Source organism: Terrapene carolina, unplaced genomic scaffold (assembly GCF_002925995.2).
Source record: "Terrapene carolina triunguis isolate 2854851 unplaced genomic scaffold, T_m_triunguis-2.0 Scaffold236, whole genome shotgun sequence".
Classification (NCBI taxonomy): Eukaryota; Metazoa; Chordata; order Testudines; family Emydidae; genus Terrapene; species Terrapene triunguis.
Window position 1 is genome coordinate 11526559 of NW_020664587.1, and position 20220 is coordinate 11546778.

General features: G+C 51.9%; 1 protein-coding gene across 1 annotated transcript; it reads left to right on the forward strand.

Annotated features, from left to right (window-relative positions):
* Positions 1 to 1806: 1806 nt before the first annotated feature.
* Positions 1807 to 20214, forward strand: NT5C1A (5'-nucleotidase, cytosolic IA). The gene is made up of 6 exons (XM_024202524.2): positions 1807 to 1970; positions 12984 to 13151; positions 14589 to 14718; positions 15919 to 16041; positions 16720 to 16904; positions 17251 to 20214. The coding sequence occupies exons 1-6, from the start codon at positions 1830 to 1832 to the stop codon at positions 17614 to 17616; spliced, it is 1113 nt and encodes a 370-aa protein (XP_024058292.1). The 5' UTR covers positions 1807 to 1829; the 3' UTR covers positions 17617 to 20214.
* The last annotated feature ends 6 nt before the right edge of the window (positions 20215 to 20220 follow it).

A 20220-nucleotide genomic window follows, 5' to 3' on the forward strand; every position in this document is an offset into this window, starting at 1 on the left:
GAGGTTTCGAGGCTCCCTGACATTTACCCAGCACCCAACTATTCTGGGTGATTTACAGTCCTTTGCACTCCACCGGCAGGACTAACCCGTCATTCATCCGTTTATCAAAAGGTGGGCAGGTCTCCATCACTGCCAAGAACTCCCTCACCTCCCTGGATCCCAGCTTCACAAGGTGGGGTTCCTCTCTGGTGCCCCCAGACAGACCCTCGCCGAATTCTAGTTTCCTGCCTCATCCACCCTCTAGATTCCAACCTTTCCTCTGCACCCCTGTTGTGAAAAGCCTGGCCCATCTCTCGGCCTTCTCATGCCTTGACTAGCACAACCTGCCCGCATCTCCCCTCCCCCCAATGTCACTGCTTAGCTCATCTTCCTCTCTCAGTGCTCCAACCACAGCAGTCCTCACACCAGCACCCTGTCTTCTGCAGCACCAAATTGAAGCTCCTCCTCTCTTCCAGGGCTTTGCATATCTCCACTCTAAGTAGGTAGGGCCCTAGCCCAGGACTTGGCAGACCCAGGTGCAATTCCCAGCTCTGCCACAGATGTCCTGTGTGACCCTGGGCAAGTCACTTAGCCTCTCTGGGTCTCAGGTCCCTGTCTGCACAGCAGGGATAACTCTCCTGCTCACAGGGGTTGTGTGAAGATAAATACATTAAAGATTGTGAAGCATTTGGGGATCGACTGCCAACAAGCGCTAGACAGAGTTAGGTATTATTTGTACCCTCTCTTCTACCTGTTCCCTTTGCCTCCTTCCCCCACTCTCCGCTTTCAACCATCTTTCCTGACATCCTCTATTTTGGGAGCACCCTCCTATCTCCAGCCCCTAAGCACCCTTCCTCTCTTACTTGGGATCTTCCCTTAAAACATACTCCATTTGCCAAGCCTCCAGCCTCGCTCCTCAGTCCCTGGGCAGCCCATGACCGTTGTCCCATTTATTGTTTCCATCTGAGTTAGCTCCTTGGGGCAGGGGCCTAGGCTTAGATCTTCAAAGGTAATTAGGCTCCTAACTCCCATTGACTTCAGTAGAGGTTAGAAGCCCGAATACCTTTGCAGATCTCGGTCTTTGTCTTCTATGAGCGCCCCCGAATACCCTTGTGCCCCTCTCCTGAGAATAGCAGCTGTAGCCCCCAGGGGCTCCGACAGGGATCAAGGCCTCACTGTGCTAGGTGCGGTGCATACACATCATAAAAGAGTCCATGGGCTCACAGTCTAAAGCAGCCATATTCAGACCTCAGGAGCCAAATCAGCGCTCACCATTACCCCCAAGAGCCCCAGGCAGGCGAAGTCATTGCTTCATTTACCCTAGTACTAGATAGCCACTCACAGGGCCTTTGACTAGCATGTGCTGCAAAGAGCCGCCGGAGACCCATTAAAGCGCCAAGTCTGAGTATCACCGATCGAAGTGGACAAGAGGGGAAACAGAGGCACGGGCAGCACGTGACTGGCCCAAGGTCACACACCGTGGCAGAACCAGAAAGGGAACCCAGGCATCCTGAGCCCCAGCCAGGTCAAGTGCCCTCCCCATTAGCTCGCGCTGCCCTGCCCGGAGCGCCGAAGGACGAGCAGGAAGGGCCCTGTCGGTGTCTGCAGCACCGACCCTCAGCTTGCAGGGCGGGGCTGCGCTGGGTGGGAAGAGCCCGGCAGGCTCCGGCGCCGCACGGGTTAAGCCAGCTGGCCCCTCCGATCTAGGCGCAGGGCGGGCGGCCCTATAAAGCGCCCCCGCCAGCGGAGCAGCGGGGCTGAGTCGCGCGCGCCGCGTCCCGGGGAGACCCAGCAGCGCAGCCGCTCGCGCTCCGGGCTCCGGCGCTGGCCGCCCGCTCCGAGCCGGGGAGATGGAGCCGGCAGCCGCTGGGAAAGGCTCGTCCGCGGATGGCCAAGCGGCCGGCGGGGCGCAGGAGGCCGGGACGCCGCAGCGCTGGGAGGAAGCCAAGACTTTCTATGACAGCCTGACCCCTAAAAAGAAACCCAAACCAGTAAGAGCCTTTCCTTTGCGGCTGGGGCTGGGGGCTGGGGGGGGGAGGCAGCAAACCCTCCCCGCGCCGGGAGCAGGGGCAACCCCCCAGGATTTGAGCCACCTGAACCCCCCCCCCCCCACCTGTTGCATCGTTTGCTGAGATGCCTTTGCAGGCTGGTGCCCCACCTGCCTCAACCCTGGGAGGATGGTGCCCTGGGCTAGGTTGATCCTGCCCTGCTGAGGACGGGCCTGGAGCCCGGCGGGCTCCTGCAGCAAGGTGCTCCCCGGCTGCAGGGGAGCTGCTGAACGCAATGCAAGATCCGCTGGGTGCATGTCACAGGCGGAACACACCGGATATTCCACCGTAGCCAAGGCAGGAGATTCCCAGCCCAGGCCCAAGCTCCATTTGTAACCCCGGATCGTAACCTCCCCACATCTGTATCCCCCCTTCTCGTCCCCGCTGGGTACCCTTGCTGGAGTGTGGGGGACCCCCGTGCCCACGTAAAAGGGGGTGGGTTGAGGATGGGTGACAGCCCTAACGCTGAATCTCCTGGCAGCTCCAGTTAATGTCATTTGTCTGTGCCCTTAGTCTAAGAGTCCTGTGTTATCTAATAGGCACTGAGTTGTAAACCCCTCCGGCTGGCAGAGGTTTAATAATAGAAACTCTCACAACCAGCAGAACCTCCACAGGAACCTTGGGCTGGAAAACAAGGTGTAGAAACCCGCCTGCTCCAGTTACCTGTGGTCAGGAATAAACTTTCCTGCAAGCTGCTTGCTTGTTAAATGCCCCTTCTGGGGTTCTTGCCCCTGCCTCTGGAGCATTAGGTACTGGCCACTGCCTGAGAGAGACAAGGTCCTGGAGAACAATAGACCCCTTGTCTGGTCCAGTCTGGAAATGTCTGTGTTTATGGTCCTGCAGGCCTGCCCCCTGATAAGACCTGAGTGCATGTTATAAGGGGATCCCAGCTAACACTTCTGTCTCGCACCTGTAACCTCAGGTGTGAACTCGGACAGAGAGAGACTGCGTAGGCTGTAGTTCTGTGGAGACCTACCAGCTCTGGGCATCGTCTCCAGCAGACACATTCCTTACGTGGAAATCTTGTTTGGTTCCTTGAATCCTGCAGATGGATGATGGTGGCTGGCTTCAGCCTTCACAGCTGTAGTGGGAACTGAGAAGGGATAAGCCAGCCTGGGTTATAACAATGATCCTCTGCCCCTTTCGTGCAAGGCCCTCAGACAGCTTCAGCCATTAAGGCGACCTCGCAACACCCTCAGAAGTCGGGAATTAGTATTATTATCGCCATTTGACAGATGGGGAAACTGAGGCATGGAGCAGTTAAGTGAGTGTCACACAGTCAGTGTGGGACCAAAAGCCAGGAGTCCTGATTCCTAGTCCTGGGCTCTGGAAAACACTCCCTCTCTCTGAGCGCATTGCCAGGAATCTTCTCTGTGGGATCTGCCATGACTCCACGCCCAGCGGGCTGGTTTCAGGCAGGCTGGGAGGTGCAGGTGCCAGCAGCCCTGCAGAGAGCTTCCATTGCAGCTCTGTTGCGCTCAGATGCAGCTGGGCACACCCCGCGAGGCAGCTGTCACAGCCCATGATGAATGGGTGCAAGGCATTTCCCTGTATTATTTATATAGTGTTCTGAAAACGCATAAGCATCCCAGTCATCGCAGTGAACTTTAATCTGACCCCTCAGCGCTTGGTGGGGCCCCCAGGGATCTGTGGTCTGTATAAGAGATATTTCTAGGTATCAGTAGTCTGTCTGTCCTCTGTTCTGTCCCTCTGTCTGCGCTGCCTTTGAAGGCCCAGGGGAAATGCCCGTCCTCTCTGCTCTGTGCTGGGAGTGGTCTCCATGTCAGAGCTGGGATCCTGGAATGACGCCAGCTGATCCCACAGCCCTGCTGCTTGTTGGATATAAGACCAGGCGAGAGAGACGGGTGAAGAGACCCGGGGGCATCTTCCAGTCCCGAGAGCTGGTGGGGAGGGGGCTGATGATGCTAGTCGAGAGCCCTTGCATTCCATAGCCGCGGAACTGAATGTGGAGTAGGCAGGAAGAGGGTGACGTCGTGGGGCTGTAAACAGCTAATGGGGGTCACGGGTGCATTAAATTGGGCCCGGAGGCACCTAGGCTTTGAGGCCTCCCATAAAGCGTCATTCCATCCAGCCCTCCACCCCCCACACCTTTTTCCAGGCCCCTATCTAGTCTCTTCCTCCCAATTCCACTCCTTTTCAGTGCTCTTCCGAGGGGGCCCCTGTCAGCCCCCTCAGCAGTGCTGGTTCTCACTGCTGCCTTGGGTCTCCCTCCAACCCCTAGGGCTGGGTCAGGACTTAGACCCATCATTCCACGATGCTTACAATGCCCTTGAATGGCCTCAGAACCCTCTCCAGTGACCCCATGTATGAGAACCAAGAGGTGAAAATGATCCATCTGTAAATAGCACCCAGGACCAAGGCAGCCCCTGGGAAAACTCATTTTCCCTTCAAGTGCTGCTCCCCTCCTCTCTCTCCTTAGCAGAGTCCCAGTTCTGCCATCCAGTATAACTGTCCCCTTGCCCCAAGTCATGCGGCTCCAGCCTTTCCCTGCAGAATAAATCCTCTTCGCCCTCCTCAGAGGGCTGATCCCATCTCCATGTCTCCAAAGGATCTGCACCCATTTGTCTTTGCTGCCACCTGATGCTGATGCTGCCTGCCCCCCGACGTACAACTGGTTCCAAGACGGGACCCTGGAACTAAATCCTCCTGAAGTGTTGGAGAAGGAGCTGGAGCTGGATGCAGATTTCACACCGGATCCCTCTCTCTCTAATGGGCCAAACCAAAATGCCAGATCCAGGCATCTCTGAACTTGGAGGGAGGGGAGGGTCTGAATCCAGATCAATGTCTCAATTGTGTTGGTCAGGTCCATGGTTACCCAGAAGCCTTTGAGAACTACTCTGCGGGGACTGATGGGTGCAAAGTGTCTGGAGATGGGAAAGAAACAAGCGCCAAAGGCCTGGGGGCACCTGCTGCAACGGAGAGTCAGTAAGAGTCCCTCACAGCTATGCCGTAGTGTTCCTGTTACAGTTTGTGGCTGGGCTCAGGGACAGCTGTCCCCTAAACTCCTGCAACTGACATCCCAGAGAGAGGGTTTTCTTGAGGGTGCATTTGCAATCCTCAGCATGACACCTGCACAGTTCCAGCCTCGGGGCATATTAATTTTTCATCATTTTTGTGTTCATAAATATCGGTCCGGATTCTCAGCTGGGGTAAATGGGATACTGTGACAGCCCCGTCTTGGCCGACCCGCCAATGACTGAACCGGCAATCTCCAGAACTAAAAGCGGGAGCTACTCCGGCTTGAGCATGATCACACAGCCTGGGCCCTGGAACGCACGCTCATCCGGGTCGAGTCACACCAGCGGAGGCTCTGGCCCATAGCGTATAAATAAAAATCCCATTCCTTTAGTAGTAACAATAAACGACTGTGTTACCCTCACACCGTTTTAAAAGCGAGCACGTTTTCATCCCCATGGGGAATCCGGCGTTCAGTTCTGCGCCCCTTGTGATCAGAAGGTTATTGACAAACTGGAGGGACTTCAGAGAAGAGCAAGAGAAATGATCCGAGAGGTTCAGGGACTTGTGAGGAAAGCATGAAACGCCTGTTATGGTGATGGGCCCCCAACGGGGAGAGAAGTTTGCAAATATTTGAGAGGAGGACGAGGGATGACTTAGGCTGGCCTGAGGGGTAGAACGAGGAGAAATGGGGGGAAATTAGGAAAGGGAAAATGTAGGGTGAATGCCCAGAGAAACTTCCTGACCGTGAGATGATGGAATCGGGTCCCAGAGGAGGGGAAGAATGACTAGTGCATTGCCCAGTCTTGTTTGAACTGGTCCAAGCAATGGGGCTTTAGACACTAGGGAACAGACAGACACACCCTGGCTGGAAGGGCCTTATGGGTTTTGTCCTGTTTTAGTGAACAGTCTATCAGTGCCAATTCAGAACAGGCTGCCCGCTCCTGAGCTGTCCTCGAGATGCCAGACTGGACACCTGGAGGCTCTCAGGAGCTGCCCAAGGCCATGGCAGCTGCCCACTGAGTGGCAAACACGAGATGAGCCATATCTGGAGATACCAAGTCAGGGCAGCGCTTTGTTCTGCAATGCTCCATTTCCCCAGGATGCCGTCTGCCTGCTTCTCGATTCATCAACTTCAGCCTCGCCTGCTCCTTGTGTGTGTTTAAGGTGTTTCTCTGTCTGGCTGCGCGGGACAGGTCCCCCTCAAGCTGGGATTTCCCCTCAGTTCCTGTGAAGTTCAGGGATCTCTGCACGTTCCTTGGTACCAGCATGGGAGCCACCACTCTCTATGTCCCAAACTCCTGTACCTTTGCTAACTGGAAGTCAGATCTCCGGTCTGGGTTTTTGGTGGCATCCAGGATTTCCGGGGCTTGGCCATCAACTCTTGGAAGGGTATTTAGGAATTGTAACCACAGCAGCACTCATGTAAAAGGATTAGGTGACCGGATTAGAGGAGCGCCATCTGGTGCAACGTTTGAAGCTGGCTTTGATGGAAGGGATCACTTGCAGTTATAAGTATGAAGGTTGAAATACATAGACTCCCTGGAAATCCTGGCAGAATTGTCTCAGCCCTTCATCTTTTTGAGGAGGATAAAGCAGTGCTGGGTCTTTCAGATGAGACCTTCATTCTGCCTGTCCTCGGAGGACGTTAACGCTTTCTTTAAGAAGATGTGCCCCCTTCCCCCTCTCTGGGATCCTGGCCAAAATTCCTGCAGTGTGTGCCAGTTGGCCATCATTCTCCAGCCCAGAGTTGGCTGCTTTTCAGCGATGCTGAGTATACGTAATCTGAAGTGCTGTGGGATGAGAGGCACTATAGAAATGTACAATAGTCTGAGTTTTAATCATTCCCCCCTCTCATTTCTCTATTTTTCTTTCTGTGTTTGAAGTGGTTTTATTCTAACGTAACTCTCTGTTTAGGGCTAAAGCTTTTCTAAGACTGCGCGGGAGGGTAGGGGCGACTGGTAAGGAACCATGGGCGCTGTTGGCTTGCTCACTACATAACCAGTGCCTCCAAGGAGATAGAAAGTGCTGGTATAATGTGTACAGATGTGATTGTACAAAACCCAAATCACTGAAGCTGCGATAATGGCTTAAAGGAAGCAGGGACTTTCCAGACTGCTAGCCCAATGACTGCCTGGGAGGAGGATTAGACATACATCTGCAGTCCCCAAAGGTTTAAATCCCCTTGTAGCATCTCTCTGCATTGCATTGTTTGCTGATGGCTAGTGCTTCCTACCTGGCTGCCCTTCTGTCCTTGTCTTAAGATGCTGAGTCCAGACACGAACAGAGCCCTAGAGCCCAGCACCATCTTCCCCTTCACTATCCGCCTATAATATTTCTGTTAAGCTCTTTATTAATCCTCTGCTGATGCAGCCTTCGGTCTGATCCTCCAATGGCAAAGGAAGAGGGTAGAACAGCTGACCTATTTTTTCTCTTAAATTCCAAAATGCAGAATTCAGTTTGATTCAGCTCAGCAAAGCCCTCGAGCTGCTTTCCAGACACTGTTTGATGACCAGCATTAACTGACCTTGAGTACCCTTGAATGCGGCTCTGAGGATAAACAGTGTTTATTCTGAACTATCCAGTCTCCTGGCCCCAAGGATCCCCACACCAGATGAAGGTCACTGAAGGTCACGCTGGGGTGGGATGCTGCCTAGGGTCCCGTGTGGTCTGACAGTGCATACGAAGTGTGGCTAGGAGGTCACTAAAGAATACAACTGTTTATTAGGAGGAGCGGCAGCGCAGTCTAGTGGTTAAAGCACCGGAGTGGGAGTGTGGACTCCTGGGTTCTTTCCCTGCCTCTGCCCCAGGATTGCCATATGACTGTGGGCAAATATCTTACTCTCCAAGCCTTGGTTGCCCATCCATAAAGTAGAGCTAAGAGTTGACTTCCCCCAGACGGAAGGGTGGTAAATAGAGCAGGTAAAAAAAATAATCGCTGGAACAATCTTCTATTAAAACTGCAGTTTTATCAAAATGGAAATGTTTCTTGGGGAATGGGCTGGTTTTGTGACACTTCTCGATGAGGGGAGGGGAGAGTTGAAACATTTCAATCCTGCCACTTTGATTTCATTTGGACTTGTATTAAAATGTGGATTTAAATATTCTGTTAATGTGATGTGTATCTAGGCCACTTAATATTGCAATATAAAAGTTGCACTGAAGTGACTTATTGAAACATTTAGTTTTTTACCCCCAAATTTTGATTTTTGGGAGCATTTGTCTTGTGGGAACTTTAACATTTCTGACTTTGCTCCGAACTGGAACAAAATGTTGTTGTAACGGTTGGAGTTTCCTACAGAAGGGGAATTCTGTTAACTGACCAGCATGAATTGTGACGCTTAATTCATTAGCATGTACGGTCCTTCTATAGACAGTGTTCTAGAGGTGCACAGTATTATTTAGCAGGCGTGAACAGGATTCAACAGGTTATATGTCCCCAGAGGGTGGAAGCGTGGTGCTGGACAGCTCTGCCTGTCCACTGCTACAAAACAACAGGGGGATACACCAGAAATGTAGGGTGGGATACAATTGGGTATCTGGCTTAATGACCCATTTCTTGCTGCGTTTATTACCTCTGAAATTTACCCCTTGGGGGGCCTGTACCTTTAAATAGCAAGGAGAGAACCTGGAGCATCTTGTAAACCGCTTCACAAGACGAGGGCGTCAGCGGCGCATAGCCATACATGCAAGGTGTGTGCAGCACAGAGATACATGCATGTATGAGAGCAGAGCCAGATTTCTCTGTGCCATACCACGCCAACCCCAGCGGCTTTGAAAAGGCACGTGGCATGGCTTTCCAGAGCCCCCTGGGTTTGTCTGATCAAACTGAGTTGTTGTGACATTCACAACACTGACCCAGTTTCATCTTGCAGGAATGCTGTCCGCCATGTACCAGGAAACGGATACAAATGTCCTATAGCCCGACTTGGTTTACCCAGAAAACTAATTTAGGGAATAACAGCTGTGCCCATGAACTGGCTTAACTGCCAAAGGCTAGTGACGAACTGACCCGGGACCTCTAATAGTTATTAATTAATATCTTAGCTCATAAATGACCCATGACACTGGAGTTATTAATGCAAATTAGAGTTAAGAGCTGGCCCATGACTAGTTAATAACTGACTAAGGCCCCCTGGGTAACTGATCTTAAAATGGCAAATTTGCTACTATTTGCTACATGTGAATTATGTATTTGGTGTGCTATGCTACTAGGCCAAAATCCTGGGCTAGTGGGAGAGAAGGAATTCTCCCCTCTATCTTAGGTTCTTCTATGGTCCCCCATGACCGTGATATCCGAGGTCCTGGATAACCACACCAGCAAAGCCCAGGAGAAGTCATTTTAGGGAACAACAGTCCATGCACATCCCTGTAGAACAATTGATCCCAAATCCTCTCGGGTACATCTGTGAAGCTCGGAGTGCTGGAGAGGAGAATTTGTCCCATTGTTTTAGCTATATTGAAAGGGTCCTGTTGGTTTCGGGTCACGGCCCTGGGGTATGAACACTGCTTAGGGACACTTCCACAGTTTATTGTCTGCAAGGCGGTTTTCTGGGCTGTATAATTACCGTGGGCAGGCCTGGCAGCATCTGCCTAAATCGCTTTGTTCGCTGGCATTGATCCTGCTGAGAGAGGAGTAGGTGGGTTGTGTTAATGCTCTGATGCAGGTGGCTCTTCAGCCCAGCTGGGTGCAAGGGAGGTGGGAGTGACACTCTAGGGGTGGTAGAGGATCAGAGCTGAGCAGGCTGGAGAAGGCCCAAGCCTTCAGAGCAACGGAGCCTGCCGAGAAGGATTGAGCTAATCTTTGTTCTCGTGTTGCTGTTTTTAATAAAGTCAAATGCTCCGGGGGGAAGGGGGGAGTTTGGACTTTGCAGAGTGTGTGGACTGTGTTTGTATAGCAGGCTGGGATTGGGAATGACACCAGCTCATCTACCTATACCAACAGCAAAATAACAGCAATATTGGCCAGGACAATCTAGTAAACAGGAAGCCTAGAAATCAGAGCTGAAATAAACCGAGAGTAACATTGAAAATCTCACTCTTAGGTACCTTTGGGAAAGGTTTTTAGGCACCAAAGTGCCTAAATCCCATGGGAGGTGCCTTTGGAAGGCTTGCTAGATGCCTGTCTGCATTGCTAGATACCTGAATCGCTTTGAAAATCTGGCTCTTAAGCACGTCCCTTCCTAAACTCCATTGACTTTCAATGAGACTTAGGCTCTGAAGTGCCCAAATGGCGTCTGAAAATGGGACTGAGGCACTTAAATCACTTAGGCACTTTTGAAAATTTTGCCCCTACTGGGGTTGGGCCCATCTAACACACTGTTCCGTACTGTCTGGTTTCTAGTTTTCACTGTCTCAGTATAATAACCCCTGCCCTTCGATATCCCCCAAATCTTAACCTCTGGCCATAGGTTTTCATCCAGGTTCAGCCCCCCAAACCTCTTTACATGAAATCACGGGAAACTGCATGCTGCAGTTCACTGTCCACATGCCCTCGCATGTCAAATCGGCTCTGATAACAATGGAACTGGGCCCCTTCGCTGGTGCCTCGAGATGAGCAATAGATTGTTGTAGCCCGGCTGTGTATTTCTCTGTAATATTGACTTAAACTAATAATTCCTAAATAATCTAACAGAGAGTGGGCTCAGTCAAGCCAATGCACTCAGCATAATGCATCAGTAATACCTTGCAATCAGCTAAACTGCTGTGTCCCGGAGCATAAAATCCCTTACCGTATGCCTCTGTACGTGCAAGAGATGCCAAATTCCGATTTTGGGGGCTGTCTTGAAAACACAGTGGGCCTAATTCTGCTCTCAGCTATGCCGCTGCAACTCCACTGCTGCCGCTGGAGTTGCGCTGGTGCAACTGGGAGTAGGGTTTGGTTTGGCCCAGTCTTTCTCAAAGGACAAAGGAACACAAGAGGCTAGAATGTTCCCCGGCGTCAACCTGATTTATTGTATTGGGTTTGTTTCCAAGGAGTGGGTCAGAGAAGTCCAGGGTGGCGGCGCTGTTAGCCACAGTGTGCTCAGCTGTTGTCTGACCTAGGATTCAGAGATTCTCTGCCAATTCTGGCCCTCTCCCCTGCAGATGGCCTCTGTGCTGGAGGGAACTCTGAAGGTGTTGGGGGGTGTCTCATTTAAAATTTCCCCATCAAAACAAAGAGGCCAGGCTGGTTTCCCTGTCTCAGATGGAGTTCTCCTCCTGGACACAGCTAAATCATGAGTGGCAGAGATGACTTATTCCCCGAGGCCATCAAAATACTGCCCAGGAGCCAATGTTTGCTTTCTCTGCGAGTGCCCGCCCCCCGTAGTGTGACAGGCTTTGCTGCAGGCGAGGAGGGATCGGCTTTGTTAGATTCTTGGCAGCACGTCGCTGGGCTGTCTGCAGAAGAGTCACCGTTCAGGATCCTTTCCAATTGTTTTGTCAACCAGCGAGTTGCCGCGGAGGAGCCATGTTGCTTTTGAGACGCCACAAGCACATCACAACTTCGCCTCCGTGGCTGGCGTGAGATTAATATCCTCTCTCCGACTCAGAGCTGAGAGTGTAAACGCCTCTGGGGGGAGATGGTGTCTTCATCTCCTCAGCAAGGTGCCAATCCCCCCTCCAGCGCAATAAACGTGTCAGGGCCCGAGCCGCGCCTAATGGAAGTCCATGACAAGACTCTTCTTGATTTCTTCAGTGGGGTGTTGATCAAGCCTTTAAAGATTAATAACGATTGCTAATCAAGGGTGGTTTGGCTTACCTTGGGCTTGCAATACCCGTTCACTGCCCTCCATCCAGACACGACAGCCCTTCCTCGGGGGTTTTCCAAGCATTGCCGGCACTGGCTGGTTTTGAAGCCTGGGACAAAGTCTTTGTAGTAGCTCAGTTCTGGCTGACCTGACACAGTCAGTGATGGTTTCTTCCCAGTGTTGATGGGAAGCTCCGAGCATTGCCACGGCACTGGGTCAAGTGGTTTTCCGAACTCCCTCCCACAATGCAGTGCTTAGTGTTTTAAAATTACCCAGAAGCCCCTGTCTGCAGCAACAGTGCTGGGCACTTGGGGGAAAGGTGCCCCATGAATGCCAGAATGACAGGGGAATGGGAAGGATACTTCTATCTGTTGAAGTTTTGCAGCATCACAGGAGACACAGCAGCTATTCTGTTCATTTGATGCCCCTGCCGTAACTTCATAATTTGGTATAGACACGCCCTAAGGACCACATTATGCCAGGTCTAATCAGGTGCCATTCATGGTCTTCAGCTGAGTTGCACTCATGGACACCAGGTCTGAATTTGGCCTTTAGCGTCAAAGGACACTAGATGCTGCATGAAACCAGGAGGCAAAAACCCATCACATTCTATGCAAGATGGCCCCCAGAGTTCCTTCAGCTGGAAACATGGAGAGTTTTTCAACAGCTGGCGGAGTGCCAAGTGACCCCTGATGGAGAGTGCAGGGAACGGAAATGTCTCGGCTCAGAGGGGCCATGGGACTGAGGAGGCTGACCCTAGAAATCTCTTAACTCGGAGGAGCCCCAGAATGCAAGGAGTGCAAATGTTCCAGCTCAGAATGCACTCTGGGATGAAGTGCTGACAAGCATTGGCTCCCTGCCTATAACCTTAAAGCAAGCAATATAGATTTGTGTGTGATTCCCAGCACACAGTTCCCCCACCCCACCCCCAGCCAAGTGAAATGGAGGCAATCTGTCTGTGTGAATCTTGGGCCCACAGGGGTATGCTAGATGGAGTTTAATCGGGAGTGAGAAGATTGGGATGGGTTTGTTTTGAATAGACACATGCCCAGTCCCTACATTCTGATCTAGAGAACGATCCAGAACTGATGTTCCTAGACTTTGGAGAGGGGTGGGCCTGGCGCTCCGTTTCTGGCCTGGCATTTGATGATACCCCTACACGCTGGAACCGGGTCCATAATCCTGTGACCAAGGATGGAAAATGTATCCTGTATTAGTGATGCAATTTCTGTCTCTCTCTGTCATGCAGCCAAAGCCTGAGAACGCAATAACAATCGCAGTGTCGTCGCGGGCTCTCTTCCGCATGGAGGAAGAGCAGAAGATTTACACAGAGCAAGGGGTGGAGGCATATGTGAAATACCAGCTGGACCATGAGAATGAACCCTTCCTACCCGGCGCTGCCTTCCCATTTGTCAAGGTGAGCACCATTGCGCCAGCCCCCTGAGATCCTTTGCTAGGGTGACCAGAGCGCAAGCGTGAAAAATCAGGACGGGGGTGGGGGTAATAGGAGCCTATATAAGAAAAAGACCCCAAAATCGGGCAGTCCCTATAAAATCGGGACATCTGGTCACCCTCTCCTTTGCCTTTCCAAACTCCCTCACCACCAGAGCAAGGCACAAGGACTTGGGCTCATAGTGTCCTGGATAAAACTGAAGGTAAACACCAACCTTAGAGAATTCTGCTCTCATCACTCTGGTATCAATCCAGAATAGGTGTATTGGCCACAGTGGAGCTACTCTGGACTCCCACTGGCGTAAGAGAGCAGAATTCAACTCAAAGAATCTAGAACACCGAGGGAGAGAAGGAAAATACCCTGAGAAAACTTTAAGGGTAGTGGCTTCCACTGAACAGCACGGATTAGAACTGAAGAATTCAGTTTAGGTAAAAATCTTCCCAGCTGCCGGCTTTTTAGATGTGCCCAAGGAGTCATGAGCTGTCCTTGTTTTGGGTCATGTAGAAGATTTGATTAGACTCTTTCTCTGCCTTTTGAGGGCCATGAAGGAAGGAGAGATGGGTACTCTTCTGACAGGGCTGTCGTCTCTGAAAGCGCCAGAGCATCAGTATGTAGTGGACGGATGGATGGATGGAATATGGGCAACAGGGCCAGTGCTACCATTAAGGCAAACTAGGCGGTTGCCTAGGACGCCAAGATTTGGGGGCGCCAAAAAGCGGTGCCCCCAATTTTTTTTACAGAGTTCCTGGGCTGGGCTGCTTGCAGCGCGCTGACACGTGCAGCTCAGACTCCCTCTCCCAGGGCAGCCCCCGCTCCATGCAATTATTGTCATTGCCAGCAGGGGCAGCGTGTTCGGGGAGGGGGCGTAGCAGAGGTGAGCTGGGGTGGGGAGCTGCCACATGGCTCCCGGGGGGAGCTGCCGCGGGGGAGGTGCCTCAGGGTGGGGGGGAACTGCCGTGGGGGGGGCGCCTCAGGGCGGGGGGGCGAGGAGCTGCCGCAGGGCTGGGGGGGGGCGCAAGGTGGAAGTTTTGCCTAGGGTGCGAAACTTCCTTGCACCGGCCCTGATGGGCAAGATGGGGCACAAGCAGGAGTAGCTAGTGCTGTCAAATTTCTTTTTAAAAGATGAGAACTTAGGAGACACATACATCATGGGGAAACAAATTGCTAACTCCACTTGAGGGACATACCTAGATGAGTTCCGACCAACCTTTGGCATCTCTGTTCATAGCTACCCAGACAGTAGTAGAGGGCAGATGGGAACACGTTTACATATGGCTCTATCTGCCTATAGTCAATCAGTGGGCATCAGGTTTCAGCTCTCCCCCGTCCACTTCTCTTGTTAAGGAGCATGTGCGTGAGCTGGTGGCTAGATCACTCTTCCCTCTTTCTTTGGTCGTGTAGGCCCTTGAAGCTGTCAACACTCAGTTGCGAGAGCTCTACCCCGACAGCGAAGAACTCTTTGATATTGTCCTCATGACCAATAACCACGCCCAGGTCGGAGTCCGCCTGATCAACAGCATCAATCATCACAGTAAGTATGGAACGACCCTGAGCCAGAACCATTGAAATGACTTGGGAGCTGGTGGCCACTGGGTCTTTGGTTAGTGGCTGGGATGGTGGAGAAGCTGGAGGGCAAAGCTTTATCTTCTGTCCCCCCTGCTGCTCCGTTAAACCACCCAGCAAGCCCCAGTCTCCTGTGGCTTAGACTAAAGGTGGTTGTCAACTAACCCTCTCCACTCTTCGAGGGTACCAATACAATGGGATCCAGGTCTGAATCAACCTGGGTTCTGCTTTGGTAAATGGGGGTTTGGCAACATCAGCCCCATTTTGGGCCATCTCTTCTTGGGAGGATTAAGCCAAAATCGGAGCAGTTTATGCAGTTCCTGGGCACTTGGATGGAACGAGACCTGGATCAAACCACACTTGGGTCCTTTCCAGGATCAAAAGCCATCTGATGAGGTTCTGCCATACTCAAACCAACCTTGATTTTGCCACATCCCTAGTTTAGATCTGAGTTCTTGGAGTGAATAACCCCGGGAATGGAAGGAATGATGGGTGGGTATAGAAGCAGTATAATAATAATTCGCTCTTGTCTAGCACTTTGCCTCAGTAGCTCTCAAAGTGCTTTACAAGCAGGTCAGTGGCATTATCCCCATTTTACAGGTGGAGAAACTGAGGCAAAGGGCGGTGAAGTGATTTGCCCAAAGTCACTCCGCAGGCTGGGGTTAGAGCCCAGGCCTCCCGAGTCACAGCCTAGTGTCCTAGCCACGAGGATGCCCTGTCTCTATGTATGTCAATATTGACTCAATACCACGTGCCCCTTTGGGGCTTTCCTGTGTCTGGGAGGAGGCTGGCTCACAGGAGGACACTGCTATGTGTAGTGTGGCGCAGGGGCTCGGTGAAGGGGGTTACTGACAGGTGTTGGGAAACAAGTGGCAACAGCTACTAGGTAGAAGGCGTTGTGTCCAAGCAGCGCTACTGTGACAGGGCTGGCCTGAGCCTCACCATTGCCAGCAGCCATGGGGCCCCCACCTTCTGGTGGCCAGGCTGCCCTGTGCTCATTTGCCATCTCTTTCCTCTGGCCTGGCGTCAGAGGGGGAGCAAATCCCCCGTCTAGTTCACTCCCCCACTAGTGGCAGCTGCTGGGCCCCCTACACGCCATAGCGCCGGATAACAGCCTGGGCCCTTGCTGGCCCATCCCAGCTGATTTGGTGCGTCCGTCCGTCCTCAGATCTGTTCATCGAGAGGTTCTGCATGACGGGAGGGAACAGCCCCACTTGCTACCTGAAGGCCTATCACACCAACCTGTACCTCTCCTCTGACGCCGAGAAAGTGAGTGAGGCCATTGAAGAGGGTGAGTCTGACGGTCAAACCCTGGGTGGTAGTGGGTGGCGGGCACAGCCCACATCACATCGCTCTGGGAGAGCGGTGTAAGGACCTGCAGCCCCGGGATCTCCATCCTCTGGGTCTGTGCAGCAGCTGGGTAGCGGAGGCGTCCCACACCCTGTCTCCATCACACCCCTGCCCTTGCTGAGGCCACGTGGGACCTCTCGTTCCCCTGGAGACAACAGCATCTGCTGATATCTATAGCTTCTCAAAGTGCAGGTGGGCTGCTCTCCTCAGCTGGCTGCTGGATGGATGCTGAAAGCACCTGTAAGATATGCAGCAACAAATGATAGAAACCTATGTAAATCCTGCAATCTTTGTGCCCCCCCCCCATCCCCACTAAATATTAGATCATACCCAGGGCTGTGAAGCAATAGGGCATGGAGGGAGGCTGCCACCTAAACAGAACACTAGATCTTTCATCCAGGGGCTCATGTCTTCACCTAGGTATGGAAGTGCCTCTGGCTTTCCTAAATGCTGATGTGAGGGTCCAGACGCAAGTGTCCAATGTAAGGACCAGTTTTGGCCTGTCTCTGCTCTGTGTGTGTCCAGTTCTGTTGCTCGGCTCTGCAGTAGGAGGACCTGGGAAGCACGGTGGGAAGAGACGTGCCACCTGTCACTTTTCTTTCTCGTTCCCCCCCCCAAGGAATCGCCGCGGCCACCGTGTTCAACCCCAGCAAAGACGTGAAAGTGTCGGAGAACCAGCTGCGGGTGGCGTTTGACGGGGACGCCGTCCTCTTCTCGGACGAGTCGGAGCAGATTGTGAAGGCGCACGGCCTCGACATGTTCTTTGAACACGAAAAGGCTTATGAGAACAAGCCGCTGGCCCAGGTACGGCCGATCGCCCCCCTGACCCGCTCGCCCCAGGAACAGTTCTGGGGCAGGCAGCGCTGAGAACTGGCTGACTGCTCCAGCAATTCCCACTCCATTAGCCCTGGGCACAAGCCGAGGGGGGAGAGCGGGGTGAGGCTGCTGCTGGGTTTCCGAGGAGATGGCTGTGAAAGGCGGGGGAGTTCAATGGGAGTTAGGTGCCTAAAGACCTCTGAGGATCTGGGCCTCGGTTCCTATATGCTTGGCTAGAGGATTCCCACAGCAGGGACAGGGCCTTTCCCAAAGCATGGAGATTGGGGAAGGGATGAAGGTAGCTGTGAATGACAGTGTCTCTTTGCTTGGGTAGGGGCCGCTGAAAGGCTTTCTGGAATCCCTGGGGAAGCTGCAGAAGAAGTTCTACTCCAAGGGTCTGAGACTGGAGTGTCCGATTCGCACCTACCTGGTCACTGCCCGGAGCGCTGCCAGCTCTGGGGCTCGTGCCCTAAAGACTCTCCGCAGCTGGGGACTAGAAACCGACGAAGCCCTGTTCCTGGCCGGGGCCCCCAAGGGGCCGCTGCTGGAGAAGATCCGTCCGCACATCTTCTTCGACGACCAGATGTTCCACGTGGAGGGGGCGAAAGAGAGTGGCACCATCGCGGCCCACGTCCCGTACGGCGTAGCACAGAAGCAGAGGCGGATGGCGCAAGAGAAACAAACCAAGAACAGCAAGTAGCGTTGCTGGCGGTGACTGCAGGTGCTCGCTGGTTGGGTAGCTCCCCAAACCATCCCTGACCATGGCACCGTGCGTGGATTGATATCCGGGTCGGCAGGGGCTGAGCGTCTTTGTTGATTAGTATTGAAGTTGTAGGTGCCTTGTCCGGGTGGGTTGAAGGAAAGGTTTCCTTTTGCCTATGTGTGTTGCACTTTATTGACCGTCTCTGACCCTCCAGCCCCACATCACCCCCCCACGCATAAAGGTCAGAAGGGTCAACCAATGCCTAATCCCTCCTCTGCTACTTTTGCTCCTGCGTCTCACCATCAGCCATTGCTGACTTGTGCCACATTGGCTGTCACCTCATCTCCACACCTGCCTCAAAACCCTCATGCCTAAGCCCAGCACCAGCCATCCTGACCCTGCTGTGCCTCCTCTGGGGTTCCGGGGCCCATAAAAACCCAGAGAGGAGCTCACGCTTAAGTTCTGCACCAGATGTTCTCCACAAAGCTTGGAGAACTTAAACCAAAACCCAGCCAGACTTGATAAGTCTACAGGAGGGGGGACCTTGCATTGGACAGGATCTGTGAGAACAGGGCTCCCCGTCTGTGGATCTTCTATTCCAACCCAATTTAAACTTTTGGTGCTCATTTAAAAAAAACCAGGGAAATTCCCAGTCCAAGAACTTTGATATATTAAAAATAAGAAGAAGTCAAGGCTGACAATGTGTTTCAGTGGACTCCAGCTTACACGCAGGAACAATGATCCGCTATTGTTACAAAACAGTGACCGTTTCAAATTTTAAACGGACTGGAAATGAGGTTGAGGGATGCAGCCAATTTCCCACCACTGTTGCTACCCCCCCCCCCCAACCTTCAGTTTATCTGCTCATGTTTGGGACAACAGAAACTCTAGATAGGAAAATGTCAAGCCCTATTTCCTAGTCAGCGTTTTGGGCCACTCTGTGATGGCCCAAAGTTGGGTGCTACTATTGGATACCTAAATCCATAAGTGGCACCTGGAAAAAAGGCATCTCAGCCTGAGCATCTGAAAATTGAGCCACATAAAATCAGAAGCCATTTTTCAAAATGTGGCTTCCTGGCCTCTGGACCCAGGCTGGGAATATGTGTAAACTGAAAGACCGCCCTAACCTATGGTGGGGGAGGGGGAGAGACAGATATTTTCTTGAAATCGACAATTACATCAGCTGAGAATTTGAGCCTGAGTCTTTCCTTAACCATAGCCACATTCAAGTTTCATTCAAACCGAGGCCACTGTGCAATTGATCGTCCTTCTCCTGGTACTTTCCTAAAACCTGTGGTGTCTCCTGAAGCAGACAGATGCCGCTAACACAGTGGGAAAGAATTTAATCCCCAATTCCGAGAGGTTTCAGAGGGGTAGCCGTGTTAGTCTGATGAGGTGGGTTCTAGCCCACAAAAGCTTATTCCCAGATAAATGTGTGAGTCTCCAAGACGCCACAAGGCCTCCTCGTTGTTTTTGCCACTTCAGAAAGGAATCAGTCCGGGAACTGTTGAAAGCAGTGTATGGAATTCACTCACCATTCTTATGCGAAGGTGCAGACTGGAGGAACGATAGAAGGTTAAAGATCATTTTGAAAATGACTCCTTCCCTGTGGTGGTGGTCTAGGTAGCACAGTTAGCAATGGCCATGGTTAAGATTGCCTGGCACTGACCATTATAAGACCACGTTTTCAATTGCTTATAACTTTACCAAACTTCGACCATTTCATTTGGGCTGAAATGTTCCACATGAGGTGGCTGCCTCTGGCTGACTTTTTTGCCCATTTTCAGTTAAAATGGTGCGGCCATTTCCAAGGATGAGATTAGGGCTGGGGTTAGTATGTATCAACTGAAATAATATTAACAATCAACCATACGCTTCACCACTTATCCTGTTGGTTTGTTCCTTGCACTAAATCCTGCTTGGACAATGAAAGCACTGGTAAGTTTTTTTTTTTATCTTGTCTCTCTGCTCAGTTTCACGTTGAGATTCACTCTGCTGCCTTGTTGGGGTTGCAGACACCTCAGGGGAAGGTTTTAAATCCAAACCAAAAAAACTGTAAAGAAACAAAATATCACAAAAGCATTTCTATTCATATTCAGTTTTATGAAAAGTAGGAGGAGGTTCGGTTGGGGTCAAAACTGTCTGACAGGGATCCTTCCAACCAGCCTGTCGGATACATGCAGGGCTTCCATGTAAACATCCCCAAGGTGCTTCCTGTCGATTGGCATTGACTGACATCTTTGGAAGTTCTGCCAAGTGCAAGCAGTCCAAGTCAGATCTTCCCCCAAGTCTAGAAGATGACATTGCAACAGGAAGTACTAGTTGTAATGAAGACCAGAACGGTCTGCTAACATGTATGAAATTGTATCTGTCTGGGTCTGGGACTTGTTGAAATATTGGCGTGGGGGCAGGGGGAGTGTTGTGATTGAACATAGCCATCTGTGTACGTGTGTATATGGGAGAGTGATTGTAACGGGTGGTCTTGTGTGTGTGTGTGTTTGAAAGAGAGAGATTGTACATGGATGCATGTGAGTATTTGTGTGTGTGTGATATCATATACTTGTGTGTGTCAGAGAAAGAGCGATTGTACATGGATGCGTG

Excerpts from the sequence above, each read along its gene's own strand:
- NT5C1A (XM_024202524.2), top strand. The coding sequence starts at position 1,830 with ATGGAGCCGGCAGCCGCTGGGAAAGGCTCGTCCGCGGATGGCCAAGCG. Across the intron at positions 1,971-12,983 it reads CTAAAAAGAAACCCAAACCA|CCAAAGCCTGAGAACGCAAT; the intron begins GTAAGAGCCTTT and ends TCTGTCATGCAG. Across the intron at positions 16,042-16,719 it reads GAGTGAGGCCATTGAAGAGG|GAATCGCCGCGGCCACCGTG; the intron begins GTGAGTCTGACG and ends CCCCCCCCCAAG.